The sequence below is a fragment of the Myotis myotis genome, unplaced genomic scaffold (genome assembly GCF_014108235.1).
Source record: "Myotis myotis isolate mMyoMyo1 unplaced genomic scaffold, mMyoMyo1.p scaffold_m19_p_3, whole genome shotgun sequence".
Lineage (NCBI taxonomy): Eukaryota > Metazoa > Chordata > Mammalia > Chiroptera > Vespertilionidae > Myotis > Myotis myotis.
This window is the reverse complement of record NW_023416335.1, coordinates 201,270,612-201,297,122: the sequence shown is the minus strand read 5'-3', so window position 1 is coordinate 201,297,122 and position 26,511 is coordinate 201,270,612. Positions and strand designations below refer to the sequence as shown.

Genomic DNA, 26,511 nt, shown 5'->3' with positions numbered 1-26,511 from the left:
AGTGCATGAATTCATGCACACTGAAAGGAAACTAATTAGAAGAAATATTTTAATATCGCTACTCACCCTTTCTCTATAATAGTAGTGTCAACCAAATTCACAATCAACAATGACAGATCAAAACACACAGGTGCGATTGGAGCTAGCAAGAGCTTTTTATGTATCGCGCATGTGCGAGTCAACTTAGCCTTGTATAGATATAGAACAAATTTGCTTAATCAGACCTGCTTTCTGACTTAGGTAAACGTTTTCCAGTCCAGTGAAGCGTCCCAACTTCTCTTTCAGGTAATTGTCAGCAACACAGCAGTAAATATCAACATGAAGCAGATTATTATTATAGATCACACAGGGAGAACAAAGAGTAAAATATTTAACTGCAGCAGTGTTTGACTATATTCTGCGCAGTGAGAAAACCCGAAGTCATTTTCTTACTTCCTTTAAGTCGGGTCAAGTTTCTAAGCTTTCTAAATCTGTTTTCCAGCTAATGAAAAGAAAATAGGATTCTACCAAGTCTCCTATCTACCTATTCCAGGACTTCCATGAGGATCAAATGAGATGAGGCTCAGGAAAACACTTCACAGAAACTTGGTTACAGTGTAAAGTGTTTGCAGCTGGCTATAAAGCAAGTGGTGGTCCTGGGCTGAAGAAACTGCAAGGAGGCTAGTTGTCACTAGGGAGAGGAAGCCGGGCGTTGCTACATGACATCATTACCTGGACAGAGGGAAGGACACTTAGCATATTAGCCTTTTATATATTATTTTTTTGAAAGAAAGAGAGAGAGAAACAGATGTGAGTGAGAAACGATCTGCTGCCTCCAGCATGCCCCCAGGCATGTGCCTTGACCAGCAATCAAACTGGCAACCTTTTGGTGCACAGAATGACACTCAACCAAGCTACACAGGCCAGGGCATTAACCCACCTTTCGAGTATCATTATAAATCCCTACTTACCTTTCTCTAAGTTCACTGATAAGATCCAGCTTTTTCAAGACTACTTGAAGTGGAAAGAGTTCTTCATCTTTAAATGTTTTCTATCAGGGAAGAGAAAAAAAGGCAGAGAAGTTGCAGTCAAAGTAAAAACAGGGTCAATGAGAAGAAAATTATGAAATCTCAGGTCTTATTTTTATTACATAACTAATAGCAATACACTTACCAATTGTGTGCCAACACTGAGTGCCAAAGAAACAATAAGGCGTCTTTGCTTTGTGCTTGGTCCATTTAGAGTGTTTTCAGCCAAAACTAAAGCAGAGAGCACATCAAGACGCTGTTCGCTATATTTTTTGTCAGAAATTACTCTTTTCTTAAAGAGAAAACAGGACATATTAGCTTTATTTCTGAGGCAATAACAAAAGACTCGAAGAACATCTTCTCAATAATCTTTTCCATGATTCACTTTAAGAGAGCTTCAACAATACTTTCCCTGTTGCGCATCTTCTGACACTACTGTGTGCTTTATTACTCCTGCAACATTATTGATTAGCACTGTTAGAGACAGCAAATCTATATCAGACACACTTTAAGATTTCCATTATTAATTTAATAAGGAAATATTTTCTTTTAAAAAGATACACCATAATTTAAAACTACATACAATATCATTTTTTAATGTGTTTATTACATGCTACAAGTTCGGAGAAAGATAACCCTGAGCACTCTAGTAAAAATCACAAAATACTGTGGAGATAAATAAACAAGAATATTATGTTTGAAGGAATGGAGTAACAGGCTGAACCAGAGAACACATACAAAGCAACAGAAAAATAAACTAAACGGCTAATTATGCTGAATATATAACAACTTTCATACCTTGGCCACAGAAATGGAATTAAGAGCCTGATGTTGAAGGTGCTGTGTTATATGTGAAACTGAATCAGCTACAACCATGCTTCTCCTGTAGAACATATGCTCTATGGCCTAAAAAAGACCAGAAGTAATTTTGAAAAAATTAACTTAAAACTTTTAGGCAAAATTACAGAATATTTTATTACCTGGGGCTAGGTAAAGAACTTATAAATGAGATGCAAAAAGCACTACCATAAAGGGTAAGGTTGGTAAATTCAAGTATTATACAATTAAAAATTTCTGTTCATTAAAAACCACTATAAAGAAAATAAAAAGGCAAGCCAAAGTGTGAGAAAATATTTACCACACACAAGGGATTAGCAGTTAGAATATTAAAGACCCCAAGTGCATGAAATATTTTTAAAGACATAATTCAATATAAAAATGAACGAAAGACATGAACAGATTTTACACAAAAGAAACAGATACTAAATTTTGAAAAGATACTATCATTAATAATCAGAAAAATAAACATTAAAGTCATAATCAAAACCATTTATATATACTTATTTGTCAAAAACAAATAAGCCTTATAATACCAATTGGTCAGTTGGGGAACAATGGGAAGTCTAATATATTGTGGGAGGTATGTAAAGTGATATAACTACTTTGGAAAATAATTTGGCATCATCTTGGAAAGTTGACAATGTACATAACACAATCCAATCCTATAAAATACCTCAGAAAAACTCTTGGCACAAGTACACCAAAAGACATATACAAAAATGACAGCAACCCGAAAATTCATCCACAGGAAAGCTGCACAGCAATGGAAAGGTCAGAACTACAGCCATTCATCTCAATACGGACAAGTTCAAATACAAAATTTTGAGTAAAAAAAAGGTAAGTCAAAGAATACATGAAGAATTACTCCATTAATATAAACTTCAAAAACATATATAACTGAACAATGAATGGTCTATAGATTCATCCTTATGTGGTAAACTAAAAACACAAACAAGGGAATGATAAGCATAAAATTCAGGACAACAGTTTCCTGAGGGGACAGGATAAGATGCAATCAGGAGAGATAACACAGGGGGGTTTGAAAATATAAGTAATACTAGTATTCTATTTCTTAATTGTGGTGATAGTTTTTTAGTATTTATTATTTTTAATTAGCTGATATACACTTCTGTATTTATATTTCTTAAAAATTAAATATAGCTGGTAACATTTCCTTAGGGAAAAAAACTAAAAATCCAAAGGCACAATTTCCAAAACAAATCTTTTTCCTAAGCCAGTGATGGCGAACCTATGACACGCGTGTCAGAGGTGACACGTGAACTCATTTTTTGGTTGATTTTTCTTTGTTAAATGGCATTTAAATATATAAAATAAATATCAAAAATATAAGTCTTTGTTTTACTATGGTTGCAAATATCAAAAAATTTCTGTATGTGACACGGCACCAGAGTTAAGTTAGGGTTTTTCAAAATGCTGACACGCCGAGCTCAAAAGGTTCGCCATCACTGTCCTAAGCTAACCTAAAAGCATTACTAGCAGAAATTTACAAGTATCTCTTAATTTCAATTTTTAAAAGAGGTTATGTAGACTCTTCTGCTTAAAGGGGCTTTTATTTTGAATTATATAGAGTAAGCTAAGAAATACTTCACCATATTTTCAGAAGTATACTCTGGTTCTTAATTTATTTGACCACTCCTATAAATACTACTAGACAACTATTCAAATCAGAAGATTACAGCACTTCCTCTAAATTACAAAATAAACAGCCACATGTTTACTATCCTCATGTGCATTTGAACAGCACAAAATAATGGATAATGCTCCATGGGTATTATTTTTTTAACTCATACAACATACTTAAACTTCCAAAAGTAAATCCTTACTAATACTTAGGCTAACCTTTTCATTTTCTTTCTTTTCTGTCTCATTACATGTGAAATTTTAATGTAGTTTCAATATATTGGCCATTCACAGAATGTTTTTTTGTTTGTTTGTTTTTTGTTTTATTTTAATATATTTTATTGAATGTTTACAGAGAGGAAGGGAGAGGGATAGAGAGCCAGAAACATCAATGTGAGAGAAACATTGATCAGCTGCCTCCTGCACACTCCCCACTGGGGATATGCCCGCAACCAAGGCACATGCCCTTGACCGGAATCAAACCTGGGACCCTTGAGTCCTCAGGCCGATGCTCTATGCACTGAGCCAAACCGGTTAGGGTTAGAATGTTAATCATAAATTTATTTCAGTGGCTAATTCCTTTATCCAACTAAGAGATAAGTACATTTTTCCCATAACTTGTTATTCTCATATAATCAGAATGTCAAATTTTAGAGGATCATCATAATTTAAGCCCGGGGTCATTTCTAAATTATAATGGCAAGGTAAAATAATCTAAAACCTACCTTGAGAAGTTCAACAAGCCTGCATAATGCCTTAACTGAGGTTTTGGTCATTGGCTTTTGCATGGACATGTAGAGATTCATTGTGGTTTTAATAATATTACTAATACTATATGCATATAAGAAGCCCTATAAAAATAAAACATTGATTATAATCACATAAAAATATTTCATTTCTTCACAATTTCAATCTCTATGTAATAATTATTCATCAATTTACCAATAATTAATATTTCTTAATGTCATTTTAAAGTCACCTCTTACTTCTAAATACTCTTCCCCCCCCCACAATGTTATACATTGTGGTTAAGTTTCAAGCGGCCCTTAGAAGATTTTTTAATCTATCACATGCCAGAAATTTAGTACTGCTGAAATTATAGTATATAATCACAGTTAAAAGAATCCTTACATTAAAAAAAAAAAAAACACAAACTGCAGAAAAATTATTATAATGTCAGGAAGATACCTCTTCACTCATACCTTATCTGCCACACAAGAAGATAAAGGCTCCTATCTGCCTGAAGCTTAAGACAAGAGCTGAGGACCCTAAAGAACTAGGAATTTCAAAATGCTCTCTGGCCAATAAAGAAATACAAATGTATTTCTCAGTTTGAAACCACTGCCCCCTTTCCTTTTCACCTGGGCCAACACTCACAGTCCACCTGCTACCATGTTCCCTGCCTACGCTGGTGCTAATCAGGACTTTCTCTCCTCCCAGCCCAGTAAGAACAAACTCTTGCCTACCCTTCTATTCATGAAGGAAGCACATGGGTCTTTTGAGGTTAAAAAAAAAAAAAATAGTGCTAATAAATCCAGGGAAACAGTAGGGCATAAGAAAATGGGACAAATATTTACATTTAGACCCAAAAAGGACACAGAAACACAAAGATAATAATGGAGACTCTTTGAGTTTATAAAGGACTAAAAAAGATACACTTACAGGTTAGAGATGAACCTAAACTATACTACTGTGGACATGTCCATGGAGCTCAGCTGCAGCTATATGCCAGTGATTCTGAACCTCTGTCTCCTGCCCTACCATATGTGAGAGATCAAGTACTCTCCCATCAGTAACAGTGGCTCACTAAAGGAGTGACACTCAATGTGGGGTGGGGGTTTCTCTGAACCAATAATAGCTTGTTGGTAAAAAGAGGTGCTAAATTAAGAGAATTAAGAAATGAGGCAGGGAGAAAAAGGGGGGGTTATCTTTTGGGGGGTAAAGAGGATACAGAATTCATGGGCTGATATCACACCACTCCCAGATAGATGGTCAATAATTTGTGAAGGATCTATATATATAAAAGCCCAGCGACCAGAACGGCAGAAAGACCAGAATGACCGGTGGCTATGACATGCACTATGGCAGCCAACCAGCCTGATCTGGGCTCCGATCGGCCACCAACACCTCGATAGGGGGTGGGGCTGGCCAGCCAACTGCCCGCGGCCCCTTTCCCTGGCTGGCCTGGTGGGCCCCTTTGGGGTGGGCTGGCCGAGCCCCACCCATGCACAAATTATGAATTCATGCACTGGGCCTCTAGTATGTGTGTGTGTATGTATATATGTATATATATGATGTATAGTATTTTAAAAGTATAAATGGGGAGGGAGATGTCATGGGTCTGGTTTCTGTTAACAGCAGAATAAATAATTTGGACCAACTTTCCCACTGACAACTAGAAAATCCAGGAAAAATATTTTTAAAAACTTCTTGGAAGGCATTAAAGCTATCAAGAAAAAAGGAAATGTAAGACCAAGATCTGGGAGAATAAAGAGAGAACTGAGCTTGGCGATGGAGGCTACTTTCCCTTAGAGCAGCAATTTTCAACCAGAGTGTCATAAGAATTTTTAAAACATGCAATACTTATTTGGTCAGGGGCACTGACCTCTTTTCCCTTAGATTGTCAAATAAAAAAATGACAACAGTCAACACAGCAATAGCCATCCAGTGTGAATAAATCAAAAATTATATCTATTTTTTTGTTGGATCGGCAATATATTTTTTTGGTATGCCACAGAATTTTAGTAATTAATTAATGGGTGCCATAAGATGAGAAAGCTTGAAAATCACTGCCTTAGTGGCTTCTGCACATTCCAAAAGAGGAAAATAAAGACAGAAGCCAAACATATCTTTCAACATCTCACAGGAAGGGAAAGAGAATAAAAGTAGGAGTTCATGGCCCATAGGAGTGGAGAGTATCCCAGTAAACCACTAGACTCTGGGTTGGGATCTTGAAAAACTACCCCTAAAAGGATGCAGTGAACTGGGGGGAAAAATAAACAAACAAACAAACAAAAACAGTCATCATAGGTCCCACTTCAAATCATCTCAATGCATGACTGGGTTGAGATGACCTGTGTGACTAGTTGTCCTCTCTGGAGGAATAAAAACAATATCCAGATACTGAAATTATATCTATAGTTTTTCATACATAATGTGTAACACTATAAAATAACCAGGCATACAAAGGTAAGACAAATCCAAGAACAAGAGAAACAATAGCTAATAGAAATACTGTATCCAGATAATAAAATTATTAGATAAAAGCTTCAACATAATTATGCCAACTACATTGAAGGAAATAAAACAAAATTATTTCAGAAGAGAACTGGAAAGTACACAAAAAAGAAACAAACTGAAAAGTAAATTGATTAAAATTGAGAACTCCATAGATGAGCTTAATAACAAAGTAGACATAGCTGGGGGAAAATTAGAACAAAGTGAAAATAATAGAAAAGTATTTGAAAATTTAATGGCTGAAATTTTCCCACAAATTCCAGAAGCTCTACAAATCCTAAGCAGCACAAACACCCACAAAAAAACCCACATGTAGACGCATTAAAGTATATTACTAAAAACCAAAAACTAAATCTTACAAGCAATTAAAGAATGACATATATTAACAAAGCAACAAAACTGACAGCTGACTTCTCAACAAAAACAAAGGAAGCCAGAAGACAATAAAATGGTTCCTTTAAAAGCTGGGGCGGGGGGGGGGAAGCAGGGGAATTCCCACCATCCTAAAATTCTACATGTAGCAAAACTACCTTCAAAAATAAATTTAAGATTAAGACATTCAGACAAAAAACTATGATTAACTCATCAACAAAAAGTCATTTTAAATTAAATACTAACAGGTATTCCATAAATAGAAGGATGAAGAGATGCAGGAAGGAAGAAAATCAACAGAATGGGAAAAAATTGATTGGGGTAAATCTAAATGAACACTGACTATAAAAAACAGCAACAGCAGCAATAATACCTTGTGAGGTTTAAAATATATAGAGGAAGAAAGTACAGAGCAACAGCACAGTGAGAGGATGATAAAGAGAATTAAAGTGGTTTAAAATCCTTACACTGTCTGAAAAGTGGTAAAACTACTACTTTACGTTGGAGTTGAATGAGTAAATCGTGCATCTTAAAATCTCTACAGCAAGCATGTCAAACTCAAAGGCTAATACGGACCAAATAAACGAGGCATGCGGCCCATGGGCCGAGAGTTTGACATGCTTGCTCTACAGTAACTATTTAAAAAACAGTATTCAAATTCAAAAGACAGCAAAAAAGAAAAGGGACCTAGAAGAAATGAGACAAATAGAAAGCAACTAGTCAGGTGATAGTTTTAAATTCAAATACATCAGTAATAACATGTACAGAAAACAGTTTAATGAAAAAATAAATATGATCAGATTGGGGGAAATGTATGGTGCTTATAAAATACACACATTAAATATCAGGAGCCAAACAGATTGCAAGTAAAAGAACAAAAAAAGACATACGATATAGACCTTAACTAAAAGAAAACTGTTACAGGTATGTTATAATCACACAAAATAGACCTACAACTAGAGAAAAAAAAGGGACATTTCATAATTTAATTCACAAGGAAAACAATTCTCAAAGTTATGCACTTACTTAGTATCAAACTATATACAACAAAAACTGACAAAGCTACAAGGATAAATGGACAAATCCACAGCATCAGTGGGAGAGTCTACCCCAATTCTCTCCATAACTGATAGACTACGTAGCAAAATCATTAACAAACATGATCTATTTGACATATACAGAACACTATAACCAACAAATGCATTACACATTCTTTTCAAGTGTCCATGAAATGTTTACCAAAGCTACCAAAGGCTGGGCCATAATGCAAACCTCAATAAATTTCAAAATACGGAAATTATTTTAGTACTGCTAAAATTAATAAAAAAGATAAATAGGAAACCCTCATATACTTAGAAACTAATAAATCTCTTTCCGAATAGCCACAGATCAAAAAAGAAATCACAGCTCTAGCCAGTTTGGCTCGGTAGAGCATTGGCCCATGGACTGAAGGGTCCCGGGTTCAATTCCAGTCAAGGGCATGTACCTAGGTGGCAGGCTTGATCCCTGGCCCTCGTTGGAGCTCATATGGGAAGCAACCAATTGATGTGTCTCTTTTTCTGTCTCTCCCCTCCCTTCCACTCTCTCTAAAAATCAATGGAAAAATATCCTTGGGTGAGTATTAGCAAAATACACACACACAAAAAAAAATCACAATAAAAATTATGAAATATTTTGAACTAAATGATAATGTAAACGCAACACATTGAAACATATATACAGCAAAAAAAAAAAAGTCTCGCTTTAAAGAAAATGTAGATTGAAATGCCTATTAGAAAATCTAGATTACAAAAAATAAATAAAACAGACCAAATGTAACCTATTTCAATTAAACACACACACACACAAACGTATCCTATCCTTTCCAATTTTTTTGAAGTGTAACTTCTGTGAATTATATTAACAAATAAATGAGACCCAAAATACTCTAAGTAAGAGGATGCAACTACCTGTATAAAAACATTACATCTACTGGTGAGGTCTTCAGCAAATTTATCCATTCTCTGTTCTTTAGATAAAATAGATTCCATTTTCATCATCCATGAGCTCACAAAGACGTAGTAAGACTGTACATCTCTAACAAAGGAAAATATTGGGGTTACTCAGCACAGAAAATAAAACTTACTTCCATTTATTTGTATTAGTTGGAATATTTCCTTAAGTAGCCATTTCATCTTTCTTGTTTTCAAAATACAGAAATGATATATATATTTATATATAATTCATTCATTCAACAAATATTTATTGAATGCCTATACAAGCCTATGCTGAGAACAAAAATCAGCAGTAAAGAAAATAGGCAAAAATCTCTATCCCCATGAAGTTTACATTCTAAAAAGGTGCACTGTTTAATAAAGGAGTCAATAATTAAACTCTAAGAAGTCAAATGATATGTGCTATAGAAAATATACAGTCGGGAAACGAGACAGGGACTGAGATAGTGGGTACAATTTTAAATACAGTGATCAAAGAAGGTCCATTGAAAAGATGATTTTAAGCAAGATTTGAAGATGAATGAGTAATCTATGCAAATATCTGAGAAAAAAATTCTAGTGAAGTAACCAATGAAAAACATGTTAAAACAGGAAGTGTGTCTGGCATGTTCAAGTAATACCAAAGAAGTCAGTGGAGCACAGAGAGCCTGAATGAAATCAAGAGGAGATCAGAGAGGTAGAGGGGTAGGAGCTTGGGGGAGCAGGAAAAGTGGAGAGTGGGGCAGGCCTTGTAAAGAGTAAGAACTTCAGTGGAAACTCACTAGAGGATCTGAGCAGAGTGACTTGATTTAACCTTGAAGAGGATCAATACACATTGGCCGATATGTTGAAAGGAAACTATAAAGGGAATGATGATAAAAGCAGGAAAACCACTTAGGATGCTACTGTGATAACGCAGAAGATGGCAGCTTGAACCAGAATGGGAGTGGAAATGGTCAAAATCCTATATAAAACCTAATATGTAAACCAACCAAACGGCAGAACGACCGGTCGCTATGACGCGCACTGACCACCAGGGGGCAGATGCTCAATGCAGGAGCTGTCCCCTGGTGGTCAGTGCACTCCCACAGGGGGAGCGCCGCTCAGCCAGAAGTCCAGCTCATGGCTGGCAAGTACAGCAGTGGTGGCGGGAGCCTCTCCTGCCTCCTGGGCAGTGCTAAGGACTCCTCAGGGGGTGTCCAACTGCTGGCTTAGGCCTGCTCCCCTCAGCCAGCAGTCAGATATCCCACAAGGGGTCCCGGACTGTGAGAGGGCGTAGGCCGGGCTGAGGGATCCTCCCCCTGCCCCCTCCCCCCACAGCGCACGAATGTCGTACACCAGGCCTCTAGTCTGACTATAAAAGCCAGTATTTATTGCATGCTTACCATACGCCAGCCACTGTTCTAAGCACCTGACACAAATTAACTAGTTCAATCCTCACACTAACCTTATGAGGTAGGCATTATGATCTCCATTTTACAGTAGATCAGTAGAGGAAACTGACACACAGAAGTTATGTGCCCAAAATCATATAACTAATATGTGAGTCAAGATTCAATCCCAAATCTAGGAAGCTTTCCCATCCTGGAAAGACTTAATATAATTACATGCAGGTTGAATACAAACACTAAAGCACTGTACCAATGCATCTCAAATCATTCAAGACAGGAACTTTTAGCACACATGCTGTTTAAACTATACTTTAAAATATAATTTTAAAAAGTTAGTGTGCAAAAAATGAACAATTCCCCTTTGTGAGATCTGACTTTACCAACTCTTTTTAAAAACCATCTAGTTAGATAAGGTTGAGAAATGTCTGAGTACTGCCAGTCAGAATTAGCTAAAGAACAGTACTTTGGGGCAAGAGACAGATGAAACCCACTTGATTAAGATGAGAATCCCACAGAGGTTGTTGGCCAGCCATACTGCCAAGCAACTGATAATCTCAAAAATTCTGTTAGTCTGAAGAGGGATTATTCCAAAATTTATAATAAATGTGTTTTAAGTTGGTGAAACCTCACCACCAAATCTGAGAAAAATGACTTCTACTGAGACAGGATTTCATTATACAAAAGACACCAACACTCTACTCTTGGCTTCACCTAGAATGATGCTAAAGTGTATTATTTGACTTGTGGGTGAGTCAGTGTAAAAGTCTGCAACACACAGAAAGAGCGGGGTCCTAGGGCAACACCTCCACTTCTGAGGAGGAGACTATGATCAGGACTCAGCAGGGATACAATGTAGAGAAGGGAACAGAAAGGTTGTGAACAAAGACAGAAGAAAGGGGCCTAGACTATGGAGCTCTCCCAGACAGCAATCATGTCAATAACATGAAGAAGAAGACTAACACAGTATTCACTCAGTTTTAGATCAAAGTATGCAGGATAAAGCAGAGGTTTGTCTGTCACCCCTACGTCCAGACACCAGATAATCTTGGTCTGCTGTAAATATATACAAATGAAGCTGCTTCAAGCTTTAAAAAGTTAACTGACAAATAAAGTCCAAAAATGGCCAAGGGTCCTGTCAGACTATCAGCTTAATTTCAAAGTACAAACAGGAAAAAAAATAAATCTCCTGCCCCAATATAGAGCACTAAACAGTGTCAACACAGAGTTTAAAGCTTCTCAACCTTCCTAATGCCCCGACCCTTTAATACAGTTCCTCAAGTTGTGGTGACCCCCAACCATAAAATTATTTTCGTTGCTACTTCATAACTGTAATTTTGCTACTGTTATGAATTGTAATGTAAATATCTGATATGCAGAATGTATTTTCAGTTACAAATTGAACATAATTAAAGCATAGTGATTAATCACAAAAACAGTATGTAATTATATATGTTTTCCAATGGTCTTAGGCGACCCCTGTGAAAGGGTCATTCGACCCCCAAAGGGGTCGTGACCCACAGGTTGAGAACCGCTGGTTTAAAGCAAAGGTTAATACCTCTATCCTCTAACGTCAGTATTCCCAGTGTCAAAATAATTGTGAATGAAAAGCAAGATGCAGCAACCTACAAACCTTGAACCCCAGTCAAGAAGTGGCTGGTGCACTTGGCTAGTTGGGGTCTATTGTATAGTGAGGGGCAAAAAACTGTCCCCAACTGTTTCTTCCTCACTTACATAATCAACTCTGGAGCATGACTGGGACAGATTGGTTACCCCTTCAAGTTTTTCTAAAATGTTAGACAAAGCTCATATTGATCCCACCATCTCCCCTGTCATGGGTTTCACTAGAGTGGAGTTTCTATGACAGAACTGAAGGACAATGAAAAAAGCACTCTCCCCTTCAGGTCCATGGAATTCTATAGTGACTGTATATCTTTAAAATCAAAGAATTTAGAAACATAAAACCTTAACATGTGGGAGTCTTTGAAAGTCAACTTATTCAACCTCCCACCTATCAGACTCACTTCCCACAGCACCTTGGACTGATGGTCATCATACTCTGCCTACGTAGGTCAGTGAAAGTGTACATTACCTCTCAGAGCAGCCTACACAACGCTAGCCGTCGCAGAGGCTCTAGGGTAGGATCGGCGTATGTTTGCATGCCCTCTCTGACATGTACTTAGCTGTGTGACCTGGCAAAGTTCATGTCTCTAAGCCTCATTTTTCCTATCGAAAAATGGGATAAAAATAGTACTGAGGAGTAGTTAATAGCTTATGCTGTAGAGCTGGACTGCCAGGTTCTGCCACCTGCTAGTTGTTTAAATTTGGGCAAGTTTAATCTTTCTGTACTTTAGTTTTCTCATCTATAAAATGGTAATAACAACCATATCTACCTCATATCGTTTTTTGATGACTAAAGATGATACATATGAAATTCCTGAAATAGTTGCTGGCTTATCAAAAGTACTGAATAAATATTAGTTGTAATGTTTATTACTTTCCACATAAGAAGATTGTTACAGGTTTTAGGTAAGATACTGTATAAAGCCTTTAGCATAACGCCCTAAATAGTTAAGAGCTCGATAATGTTGGCAATTATTATTAATGGCATTTTCATCTTTTGGTTCTAGTTCAACATTCTGAAGCCACAGAGATCATATCTGTTCCCTCCTGAACCTGAGTGCCACTCGAATACTTAAAGACATCCACATCTTCCTCAGATTTCTCTTTTAAAGGCCAAACCATAGACTCTTCAGTGAGTGTTCAAAGAGCATGGTTCTCAGATCTTTTGATATCCTGTTCAGCTTCATCCACGAATGCTACAGTTTGTGACCCTCTTAAAATGTGGTACCACCAAACTCCAACTATGATCTGATCAATAAGAATTTCGATGGAACTACCAATTCTCGTGGTCCAGATATTATAACTACTTACCATAACCTGGGTATAGTTATTAATGTATTCTAAGTATGTATTGGCATTTTTAGCAACTGCATCCAACTGTTAAAGAATATTCAGCCTCTGATAACTAAAACATCCACATCTTTTTTTTAATTTTAAAAAAATTTATTGCTACTAAAGTTGATCCCTGTCTCCCCATCTTAGGGAATTCATCTCTTTAATCTAAATCCCAAATTAGGTCTTCTTCCCTTCTCAACTGTTTCACAATGTATTGAGCTCTAAGTCTCTGCCATTAGTAGTCCTGTCTGAATTGAGTTGCTGTCATTTTCCAGACTGTAATCACAGATTACAGGAGTACTAAGAGACGCTTTAGGTGATCTCCTAAATTCGATATACTCCTCCTTTCCCCACTGTACAGCACTGGCCCAATTTTTCCTCAATAGTCAAGCTCATCAGAAAGTTAAGATCAACAAAAAGTGGGTAAGTATCCCTATTATCCTTTAAAGGTGTCACAGAAAGAAGCTGTGTCTAGCACAGGGGTCAGTGGCAGAGATCTGTGTCACTTCCCTTAAAATCTCCGCCCCGGTCAACATGTGATTTTAGCACTTGTGCTCAAGTAAGAATGTGCAGTAAATTTAATTGCTGATGCTAGGTGATGAGAACATTGGAGTGCTTTAAAACATTCTCTCTATTTTGTGTATATTGAAAATTTACAAAATAAGAGTTAAACAAAAAACAAGAGGTAATATCACAAGAAACTAAAAGTTTAAAGCATTCTTTTAGGGAAGACTAAGATACAGGGGGCTAATTGTTTTTCCCTTTAAACCTTAGTTTTAAACTTTTTAAATATGTACAGACATTACTTTAATAAAAATAAAGAAAAGGAGTGTATCAAATTAAAGTCAACTCCTCCAAAAATCATCATTGAATCATGGACACAATATTTTAATGTCAACAAATGACACCTACTCTAGACTGCACTTTAAACAAAAACTATTTAATGCATCTGATAAAAAGTATGTTTACATATATATGTGCATATATATGTACACATGTATATACATGTATATATATATACATAATACACACACATATATCTCCAAAAAGTATAATTTGCCTAAATCTTAAACTGAGTTTAAGCCTAAAACCAAACCAAACAAACAAAAACCTCCTAGAAAATAAACCTCCTAGAAACTGCCCAACCTTTTCTCTGGTAATGATTAAGTATGTTTCATTTTATAATTCAAATGCTTTAGATCTATTTGGAATCAGTGTAAAATTTTAAAATATAAAATATCTAAATATTTCCATTATGGGTACTTATTATACCTACTTGGTAAGCGATTGAGCTTTCTGCTGTAGGAAAGTATCTCTGTGTATTTTAATGGCTTGAAGACTTTTTCTGTCTAGAAGTTTGGCAGCTGCTGGTATTTTCTGGATCAAAAAATTATCAGGAAACCAAATAATATTAGCAGTTAAAGTGATGGCTGGTACCTGAAATAGTAAATATAAGGGGAAATAAATCATTAAATGCAGGCTAAACAAGTTATTTAATAGTTCTACAATACACAATGAAAGACAATTGTTTATTTGAGGGAAAAGTAACCATGAAAAATACTCATTAATATATTATGAAACAAATTATCTTACTATGGTACAGAGTTAAGGCATTCCTATATCTGGTAGAGAGCATGACAAGAATTTTATCCTGCCTAAATATTAAATAACACACACATATACATACTCTCTTTGATTTTAAGATGAATAAATATATGCAAAAATAATAGAAATCTTCATGATCTTCACTTTCACTCTATAGTAGAAAAAAATAAAAAATAGGAGAGAACCAAGATGGCGGCATAGGTTAACGCCAGAGTTTGCTGCCTTGAACAACTACTTCAAAAGTGAAACTAAAAAACGGAACGGACATCACCCAGAACCACAGGAACGCTGGCTGAGTGGAAGTCCTACAACTAGGAGGAAAGAGAAACGCATACGGACACTCAGAGGAGGCGCAGTGCTGAAGTCAAATTCTGAGGTGCGGAGTGCGCGGAGCGGGCTGGCGGCGGAGGGTGCGGTTGGCATTTTCAATCGGGAGGGAGTCACAGACTCTGAGCTCCAGATACAGGTGAGTCTTTAGGGACCCAGACTCAAACGGGAGAAGCGGGACTGTCTGGCTTCGGTCAGAGCGAGGGCAGCTTTCTCTCCGAGCTTTGCAGCGGGTGCTGGGACTCAGAGAGGCAGAGCCCCTGGGGACAGGACTGAGAGCCGCCATAACTGCTCGCTCCGGCCCACCCTGTTGATCCTGTGCGACCCGCCCCGCCCAAGCCCTGCACAGAGACATTTGCCGGATAGCCTCAGGCAAAGGCTAGATTAGCACCTCCCTAGAGGACAGAAGTTCTCTCACTGAAGACACAGCTGATTCTCATAGCCACTTGGCCTGGAGGTCAAACCCTCCCTGGCATTAGCTACAACAATCAAGGTTTAACTATAAGACTGCACACAAAGACCACTAGGGGGTGCACCAAGGAAGCATAACAAAATGCGGAGACAAAGAAACAGGACAAAATTGTCAATGGAAGATATAGAGTTCAGAACCACACTTTTAAGGTCTCTCAAGAACTGTTTAGAAGCCGCCGATAAACTTAATGAGATCTACAAGAAAACTAATGAGATCCTCGATGTTATATTGGGGAACCAACTAGAAATTAAGCATACACAGACTGAAATAACGAATATTATACAGACTCCCAACAGCAGACCAGAGGAGTGCAAGAATCAAGTCAATGATTTGAAATGCGAGGAAGCAAAAAACACCCAACCGGAAAAGCAAAATGAAAAAAGAATCCAAAAATGCGAGGATAGTGTAAGGAGCCTCTGGGACAGCTTCAAGCGTACCAACATCAGAATTATAGGGGTGCCAGAAGATGAGAGAGAGCAAGATATTGAAAACCTATTTGAAGAAATAATGACAGAAAACTTCCCCCACCTGGTGAAAGAAATGGACTTACAGGTCCAAGAAGCGTGGAGAACCCCAAACAAAAGGAATCCAAAGAGGACCACACCAAGACACATCATAATTAAAATGCCAAGAGCAAAAGATAAAGAGAGAATCTTAAACACAGCAAGAGAAAGAAACTCAGTTACCTACAAGGGAATACCCATACGACTGTCAGCTGATTTCTCAACAGAAACTTTGCAGGCCAGAAGGGAGTGGCAAGAAATATTCAAAGTGATGAATACCAAGAACCTACAACCAAGATTACTTTATCCAGCAAAGCTATCATTCAGAATTGAAGGTCAGATAAAGAGCTTCACAGATAAGGAAAAGCTAAAGGAGTTCATCACCACCAAACCAGGATTATATGAAATGCTGAAAGGTATCTTTTAAGAAGAGGAAGAGGAAGAAAAAGGTAAAGATACAAATTATGAACAACAAATATGCATCTATCAACAAGTGAATCTAAGAATCAAGTGAATAAATAATCTGATGAACAGAATGAACTGGTGATTATAATAGAATCAGGGACATAGAAAGGGAATGGACTGACTATTCTTGGGGGGGAAAGGGGTGTGGGAGATGTGGGAAGAGACTGGACAAAAATCGTGCACCTATGGATGAGGACAGTGGGTGGGGAGTGAGGGCGGAGGGTGGGGCGGGAACTGGGAGGAGGGGAGTTATGGGGGGGGGGGAGAGGAACAAATGTAATAATCTGAACAATAAAGATTTAATTAAAAAAAATAAAAATAAAAATAAAAATAAAAAATAAATAGGCAAGGTGGTTGGATTCTCATGGTCACAGATTACTTGATTCTTCACACAAACTAAATTTTCAGTTTTTAAGTCAGGTGCCACATCATGGAAATAACAAAGATACAGAAAAAATTTTTTTTGATTCAATGATGAAAATGAGCAGCAACAAGAGGAAGAGGGTTGAAGGGCCCAATGGGAGGGAAAAAGTGGGATATCTGTAATACTTTCAACAATAAAGATAAAATTTAAAAATAAATAAAACAAAGAGCTAAAAAACTAAAATAGCAAATGTAAAAAAGAGAAAAAAGTAGTAATAGAAAGTTAATGTATAGAAGAAAATGTGGGGAAAAAAACACTAATATGTATTTATATTAAGTGGAATTATAAGGTATTTTCATTTACTAGGTTACCTATTTCTGGAATGCTTGGATATTTTAAATGAATAAATATGTAAACAGAAACAGAATACATTTTAAAATATCCACTTTTATCCAAAATCTTTTTAATCTACTCAAATTGAAAAAAATAAAAGTTCCAAGTTCTTACCTTCTTACAAATGTCCAATAAAGACTTATAAAACTTTTTATCAATAGTTCGAAAAATTTGAAAATGTAGTACAAAAAGTCCACAAATTCCAACATACTTGTCTCTCTGGTCAATTTCAGAAGGCTCTCCTTATAAAATGATAACATGAGAGAAAAACAGAACAACTATATTTAAAATTCTACTTTCAAGAAAATGCAAACTTTATAAACAAAAAAACAAAAAATGCACTTTACATTACCAAGTCTGGCTTCAACATTTGCAAAAATTGAGCGAATACTATGTGCAAATTCTTCCGCAAAAGTGCTATTTTTTGACACAGATACTCCTCCATTGAGAGAATCAAACTGCTGCTCTATACAGGCCTAGAGAGGAAGCATTTAAAGAGAAGTTTAGACTCTCAATAATAAGAAACAGATTTAAATACCCTGTGTGTGATAAACAGCTACATTAATCATTTTAATTTTACTAACACTGAAGTTCAGGTTTTTACCCTTAATCTATTATCTAAAGCCTTTTCAATGGAAAATTTACCTGTACTTACATAACTGAGTACTAGTTATCCTATATAATAAAAGGCTAATACGCAAATTGACCGAGAGGCCGAACAACCAGCGCACTGACCATCAGGGGGCAGACACTCAACGCAGGAGCTGCCCCTGGTGGTCAGTGTGCTCCCACAGGGGGAGCACCGCTCAGCCAGAAGCCAGGCTCATGGCTTGCAAGCTCAGCGGCAGTGGAGGCAGCACTAAGGATGTCCGACTGCCGGGCCTAAGCTGTCAGTCAGACATCACCGAGGGCTCCTGGATTGCAAGGGCACAGGCCGGTGTGAGGGACCCCTCCCCCCTAACCCCCGAGTGCAGAATTTTCATGCACCGGGCCTCTAGTGTGAAATAAAACTGAACCAAAAATCTATAATTCAATATAAAGAGATACACTCAGTGATGTGTAAAAGATGTATCTGATGAAGCACTGGAAAACCTGTTTTATTATTTACTTTGCACTTTTAAAAGTAGAGTTTATTGTCCAGCCAGCATGGCTCAGTGGTTGAGCATCAACCTATGAACCAAGAGGTCACGGTTCTATTCCCAGTCAGAGCACATACCCAGGTTACGGGCTTGATCCCCAGTGGGGGACGTGCAGGAGGCACCCAATCAATGATTCTCTCTCATCACTGATGCTTCTATCTTTCACTCACTCTGCCTTCCTCTCTGAAATCAATAACAAAATATATATATTTTTTAAAAGATCAATTTTGATCTTAATAAAAGTAGAGTTTATTTTTTCTGTTTACAATTACTTTCCTAGCACTTTATTACAGCATGTAATAAATGTCTCCTGGAAAAAGAATCAATGACCAAAAAATATGCCTTCTGGACCTGTCGCTATGGCAGTTTTCCTTCCTAGCCATGGAAGAGCATTTTCTTATTTATTGGCAAAGCTGTCACCATTTAATTGCTATCAGATTCTGACTTGCACAAGTAACATTCTTCACTTTTAAAACCCTGAAGGGTGCTGGGTTATTGCGCAAACATCTGTTTTTCAAATGTTTTTGCGAAGTTGAACTAATTGTTGCAATAGGTGATGGGAAATATAAAAGATCAAGAAATCAAGTGATGTGCGTGAAGTCTCCTATAGCTTCCTGCAGTGCACAGGACAAACATGATTTCAAGTCAACAGCTCCAGGATTGAGTGGGAAATGATGTGATGGGAACAAAAGAATGTTCTGGAAACTACAAAGGAAGTATTTTCAGTATAGGCCTGAATGTTTTTTAAAGTAGTGAATAAGTGAGTGCTTGTTATAATTAAATAAAATGCTTGGGTCATCTGGGGGGGAAAAAAAAAATACAAGGATAATCCACCAATTCTAGCAGCTCTCTTCAGGAAAAAGCCTGTCTCAGGCAGAGGGCAACAAGCTATTGTATATGTTCCTTGGACTAGAGCAGGAGTAAGAAATTTAACTAAAGGTTTCCCTGACCCCAATGGGTTTGCAAAGGAATTGATTTAACTGTTAGAACATATGACCCCAGCTATTCTGACCTGTTTGTTGCAGGACATTCCAATGCAACTTTGGGCCTTTCCAGTAGATATTGAAGGTGTATTCAATTAATACACCTTCTGGTTTCTGAGACCAGCATAGCTGAGTAAAGTTTGCTGGCATACTCCTGCAGAGGATTTTTTTAAATTAAATTTAATGGAGTGGCATTGGTCAACATGAACATATAGGTTTCAGGTGTAGGTTTCTCTGTTACCAGATCTATATATTGCACCATGTGCCCACCACCCAAAGTCAAATCTTCTCCTGTCACCATATATTAGGACCCCCTTCTCTTCTCACTCCCTTCCCTCTGGCAACTACCACACTGCTGTTTGTGTTCACAAGTTTCAGTTTTGTATCCCACATATGAGTGAAAGCATGTGGTTCTTGGCTTTTTCTGACTGACTTCTTTCACTTAGCATGGTGTTTTCAAGGTCCATCCATGTTGCAAACTCCTCGAGAATGAGAAAATGCCAATATCAGATGGACACAACTATCCTCAGATATCACCAAGGCCGTATACCAATTGGGAAGTAATGATTTTAAAGGAACTTCCACAAGGGGAAAATATTGAAATTGAACGTTTGTTGCAGGACATTCCAATGCAACTTTGGGCCCTTTCCAGTAGATATTGATAAGATCAAGTCCTGTTAAAATAACTATTGAGCCCAAACAGATTGTCAAACTGCAGCGGGAAGGCCAGAAAGGTTGGGGGGCAGGAGGGAGTGGGGTAAGAGATCAACCGAAGGACTTGTATGCAGGCATATAAGCATAACCAATGGACATAAGACACTGGGGGGTAGGGGAGGACGGGGGATTGTCAAGGGCGGGGGAAAAAAAAGGACACATATGTAACACCCTTTGTAATACTTTAAGCAATAAAACTTAAAAAAAATAAATAAATAAATAACTACTGAGCCCGGCGAGTGCGGCTCAATGTTTGAGCATCAATCCATGCACCAAGAGGTCACCGGTTCAATTCCCAATCAAGGCATATGCCCTGGTTGTGGGCTTGATCCTAAGGAGGGGCGTGCAGAGGCAGCCAATCAATGTTTCTATCGCATTCCCTTTCTCTCTTTCTAAAAAATCAATAAAAACGTATTTCTTAAAAATTACCTTCTGAATCTAATGGATTAAAAGTTAAACTGATAAAAATGAGAGTTGAAATGAATCTGTTAAAATTGTACTCATGTAAAACAGAAATTAAAGGTAACCTTGAAGTAGATATTACATGGAATATAATGCAATTTCTGATAGATACTATCCAAACCATTGCTGCTCATCATCTGTGATGATGGAAATGTTCTACATCTGATATGATGGCTGGCCACAAACTACATCTGGCTATTTTTTCTCCCAGCCTGTTGAAATATTATTGACATATAACACCATTTATGTTTAAGGTATACAGTGTAATGATTAAATTACATGCAGTTATTAAGTGCTTCAAATGTCACTGTGGCAGAGGAAGTGAATTTTTTTTATTAATTTAAATTTAAATAGTAACATATGGTTATAAGCTACCTGGACTATGCAGACCAAAGTCATATTCTCGGGAGAATTAAACAGACTTTTAAAAAGTAGTCTTATAAACTTAAAACTAGAGGTTAATAACAAACATAATATTTAACACAGCTGCTTAAATGTTAATCCTTGAATAGCTTTATCCTTTTACATACTTACAGAAGAAACAACCTTCACTCCAAATACAACTAGTACACTAATTTTTTGCTATTAGATAATGAAATAATTACATTTTAGTATACTAACAATGTTTTAAGACAAAGCACTTTTAAAGAAAAATCTATTCAACAGTATGCTGTAGAAGTATCTATCTATCCTATCTAATAATAGACAAACATGGTAATTAACCATACCTCTGACACCCTTCCCATTGGCTAATCAGGGCGATATGCAAATTAACTGTCAACCAAGATGGCGGCCAGCAGCCAGGCAGCTGAAGCGAACAGGAGGCTTGCTTGCTCCAGTGATGGAGGAAGTCAAGGTTCCCCGCCTGCCACTGCCGGCATCTGAACTGCACTCTAAGCAACTATGTTGCAATTATAGAAGCTAAACAATCCCCAGAAACCTGCTTTCAGCCAGCCGGGCCTCAGAGCTGGAGTTGCAACAGTGTTTCAATTATAGAAGCCCAGATACCTGCTTTCAGCAGCCGAGGTCTCAGAGCTGGAGCAGAGCCTAAGAGCTAAAGCCGGCTCTCAGCTCTAGTGACAGCCATAGAAGGTAAATAAATCCCAGAATTAAAAAAAAAAAAAAGAAAAAAAGGAGAGGTTGGGAGCTTCAGTCACCCACCAGCCTAAAAACGGCCCTCAGCCCCTCACCCAGACTGGCCAGGCACCCCAGTGGGGACCCCCACCCTGAAGGGGGTGTGACCAGCTGCAAACAGCCATCATCCCCTCACCCAGGCTGGCCAGGCACCCCAGTGGGGACCCCCACCCTGATCCGGGACACCCTTCAGGGCAAACCAGCCGGCCCCCACCCATGCACCAGGCCTCTATCCTATATAGTAACAGGGTAATATGCAAACTGACCCTAACAGCAGAAGGGCTTGGAATGACTGGTCACTATGACACACACTGACCACCAGGGGGCAGACACTCAATGCAGCAGCTGCCCTCTGGTGGTCAGGGCACTCTCACATGGGTGGAGCTCTGCTCAGCCACAAGCCAAGCTGATGGCTGCCAGTAGAGCGGTGGTGGTGGGAGCCTCTCCCACCTCCTCAGCAGCGCTAAGGATGTCCGACTGCAGTTTAGGCCTGCTCCCCACTGGCAAGTGGACATCCCCTGAGGGCTGCCAGGCTGCCAGAGGGATGTCTGATTGCCATCTTAGGCCCAATCTCCCAGGGAGCAGGCCTAAGCCAGCAGGTGGTCATCCCCTGAGGGGTCCCAGACTGCGAGAGGGCACAGGCCGGGCTGAGGGACACCCCCTCCCGCCCGAGTGCACAAATTTTTGTGCACCGGGCCTCTAGTATATATATAAAAGCCTAATTGACCATTCGACTGGTAACTATGATGTGCACCAACCACCAGGGGGCAGCTACTCCGACCGGTAGGTTAGCTTGCTGCTGGGGTCCGGCCGATCGGGACTGGGCGAGACGGGCCAGACAAGTTTTGGAGACCTCCCGCGGTCCCTCCCCAGCCCCAATCAGCCCTGATTAGGACTGAGTGAGACAGAGCCCTTCCATGGTCCCTCCCAGCTGGCTGGCCCCAATCGGCCCAATCGGGACTGGGCGAGACGGACCAGACATGCCCTGGAGCCCTCCCTCGGTCCCTCCCAGCCCCGATCATGCACCGGTGGGGTCCCTTGGCCTGGCCTGGACCCTCTCACAATCTGGGGCCCCTTGGGGAGTGTCGGAGAGCCGGTTTCGGCCCGATCCCCACAGGCCAGGCCAAGGGACCCCACCAATGCACAAATCCGTGCACCGGGCCTCTAGTCCTATTATAATTCTGAACTAGGTCAACTAATATAAGCCCATTTATTCTACTCTAATTCAGCTCTCATACCTGAAATATCATTCCATCAAGTAACTGCCCTTCTAGCTTCAGCAAGAACTTTTCAAATGGCTTTAGTTTTTCGTCCTGAATTCCAAATTTTGAAGGATTGTGATGGACGGATTTCAGTAACCTTGTGGAAGATCAGAAGAAAGACCATAAGTTTGCCTAATAAATTTTTAAATTAATTTTTTTTCCAGAAATCAAAATTTTATATTTGTATTTCTTTTTTGCCTCTATACATTTAAAAATCTAAATAAAACAAACAAACAAAAATCCCAATACATTTAATTTTTTAATCATGCTTTTTTATATTATTTTAAATTTAGATATCTGGTGCTCTCTAGATACCAGACATTTAGTAATACTTATAGATGGAATAAAATAAAATGCCTTGACTTAAAAAAATTTTGAGAGTATACAATGAAATAAAACCAAACTCAGGAAAAACAACTGTCACTTAAATAGAACCCAAGGGAAAAATAGTATGAGTCCTAAGGTAGTCAAGACTTAGGATGCCTGCCTGGCTGTTGTGGCTCAATTGGTTGAGCATCATCCCATGCACTGAAAGGTCACCAGTTCAATTTCCAGTCAGGGCACATGCCTGGGTTTCAGGTTCGGTCTCTGTCAGGGTACATGCCAGAGGCAACCAATTGATGTTTCTCTCTCCTCTCCCCTTCCTCTCTCTCTAAAATCAATAAAAACATGTTTGTTAAAAAAAGACTTAGAATGCTTTATACACGTGTATCATACTCTCAAACAAACCCAACTGAAATTAAAGAATGGTTACTGTTTTCATAAAAACATCTGACCTGAGATCCTTCTAAATATATACCTTCAGGTCTTTTAAAGGATCTGCACTATTTATATTTGTTTACTTTTTACTAATACAAAGAGAATATTTTAATTGGCTCACCTTTTGTACATAGTCCAGTGGTCTTTTAATGTGATATGATTATCAATAATTTCATCCAGGGTAAGCAAAACTGTTAGCAGCTCTCCCAAGTGCTCATACATAGTCTGTCAAAAGACCTTTAATGATTACCATTTAATCACTAGTTAGAAGTTAAGGTTCATGTGGATTTTTAAAGTTCAACACATTTTTAGCTAATTATTAAATTAGTTAAAACAGTGGGTAAACCAGTTTTATTAAGCTACAGATTAAACTACTGATCCTCAGATGGAATAATTAGCTTTAAATACATAAACACTTTGCCCAATATCTCATCTTTAATTATGATATCGCAGATTTGTTTCACTCTCCACTCAACCTGAAGAATCTACATTGGGCTACTACTGGGAAAAACTAAGAGTTACGCTGATAGTGGGTCAGTGATGCCTCATCAGCTTCACAAATGAAAGAGAACCAATTCAAGAAATAACCCTTTAAGAGTCTTGCTATACTTGTACTCCCTGATCACACAAACTGCAAAGTAAAATATAGTAAAAACTAGTTTTACAGATCAAGTTAAATTACTTTTACCTGAAAATGAACTCCAGTTGTCTCTATAATTTTGGGTGCAACCCTATAATAAAATAACACTGAAGTTAAAAAAATACATCTTTTTTTGTCATAGTTCATTTTAAGGAAAACATATAGCAGCAGGAGCTCTTGGGATTTTAATATGAATTTATCTTTATTTAGACTTTAGTCCATAAAATTTAAGAGATCCAAGAAATTACTACCTTTTCTACTTTCCCAAGAAGGAACTAACTTATACATAAAGAGTCTGGGCTATACCCAACTCAGTGGGTAGGAATATGACAATATGTGGTCCATGTATAATTTTAGTCATTTAAACCAAGCCTAAGAGGGAGAGAGGGAAATAATAAAACTGATATTCATCTCTTTCTAAACTATTAGATTTCCCAATTCCCAACTAGAATCCTTGTTATCCTACCCAAACTAGCACTGGGGAACTAGTCTTCTCTTCAGACAGGTTGATTTCTGAGTTGTTATCCCTACTGAAAAACAGTGCATACAACTAGGATTATGTCAAAATCAAAAGTCCCAGAATAATTCAATTTTACTTCCTAGAGATTCCATTTACTCAACAATAAATAAAGTAGTACTTATAGCCCTGACTGGTGTAGCTCACTTGGTAGGGTATTATCTCATGCACCAAAAAGTTGCCAGTTAGATTCTTGGTCAGAGCACATGCATGGATTGTGGGCTCGATCCCCAGCAGGGTACATGCAGGAAGCACCCAGTTGATGTCTCGCTCTCACATGGATGGTTCTCTCTCTCCCTTCCTCTCTCTCTCTAAAAGTCAATTAAAAAATATTTTAAAAATAGTGCTTGTATATCAAAGTACATATATTCCACAAGACAGAATATCTTAACATTAAACACACAATCAAATTTCATCTTTCTTGAGCAGGGCTGTGGTGGGGCGTTACAAACCAGGTAGTGAAGTACACACTAGGTACTGCAGTGCAGGGATTGGGGAAGCTATGCTCTCATTCCCCTGTGCCATGAGGAGAGTTTCAATGAAAGGACAGAACATAAATATCTGGCTGAGGGGAAAACATGAGAATGAAAAACAGTTAACACTGTCTTCCAGTTTATAAAAGAGAGTTAGGATGTAGCATGGTATGTAAGAACAACAATGAATGGATTAGTGAACAAAAGAATAGTACCTAAATAGCGATGGAATTTTGACAAGTAATTCCTCTAGGCCTCAGTTATCTCTTCTCATAACTGAGAATCCCTAGTCACATACCTAAACCAAGTTTACTGTAAGGTTTAATAGTCATGTGCTTAAGCACAGAGATACAATCTGGGAAAGGCATCGTTAGGCAACTTCGTCATTGTGCAAACACCACAGAGTGCACTTACACAAACCTAGACGATGGTATAGCCTGCTATACACTTAGGCTACATGGTATTGCCTACTTCTCTGTAGGGGAGAAAAAATAATTTTCCCTCTATCTCTGGGTTCTTGGCTGAAACATCCCTCTAATAATAAAAAACAAAACAAAACAAAAAAAACAGGTTTTATTTTAGTAGAGGGAGTGAGCCACTCTTACAAATGGAGATTCCCTTACAAATGTAAATACCTTTTACAAAGAGTAACTTTTCCTTGGTTTTCAGAGCTTCTCCCATGTCTGTTGTTTTTTGAAATTAATGAGCCTAAAATAATCCTTATGTCAAACAGACATACTTCAGGGCAGTGGTTCCCAACGTGGGGCACATGCCCCACAGGAGGGCAATTTGATTTTTAAGGGGGGCAATTCGAGAATGAGTTATTAACAGTGAATCTTTTGCATTTCCTATGGTTCTAGGGGCCTCATATACAGTATATAAG

The 26,511-nt window shown here is 38.1% G+C and overlaps 1 protein-coding gene and 1 non-coding gene across 9 annotated transcripts in view; one reads left to right on the top strand and one right to left on the bottom strand.

Moving 5' to 3' along the window:
- The window catches only part of WASHC4 (WASH complex subunit 4), a 63,623-nt gene that overhangs the window by 26,913 nt on the left and 10,199 nt on the right, over nt 1-26,511 (bottom strand). For 5 of the 8 annotated variants that reach the window (XM_036297812.1, XM_036297813.1, XM_036297814.1 and 2 more), the window contains 11 exons: nt 24,687-24,729; nt 24,120-24,223; nt 23,216-23,336; nt 17,898-18,021; nt 17,660-17,787; nt 14,693-14,853; nt 9,047-9,173; nt 4,214-4,339; nt 1,806-1,913; nt 1,153-1,299; nt 951-1,030 (listed from right to left, as the gene is read on the bottom strand). In XM_036297812.1, the coding sequence (XP_036153705.1) occupies nt 951-1,030; nt 1,153-1,299; nt 1,806-1,913; nt 4,214-4,339; nt 9,047-9,173; nt 14,693-14,853; nt 17,660-17,787; nt 17,898-18,021; nt 23,216-23,336; nt 24,120-24,223; nt 24,687-24,729 (1,269 nt within the window). Of the gene's footprint in view, nt 1-950; nt 1,031-1,152; nt 1,300-1,805; nt 1,914-4,213; nt 4,340-9,046; nt 9,174-14,692; nt 14,854-17,659; nt 17,788-17,897; nt 18,022-23,215; nt 23,337-24,119; nt 24,236-24,686; nt 24,730-26,511 lie in introns of all 8 variants that reach the window. The other 3 variants (XM_036297819.1, XM_036297815.1, XM_036297816.1) reach the window with 3 other exon arrangements.
- Nucleotides 19,019-19,146, top strand: LOC118652327. The gene has a single exon (XR_004966573.1). It is a non-coding gene; the product is annotated as a small nucleolar RNA SNORA24 (small nucleolar RNA).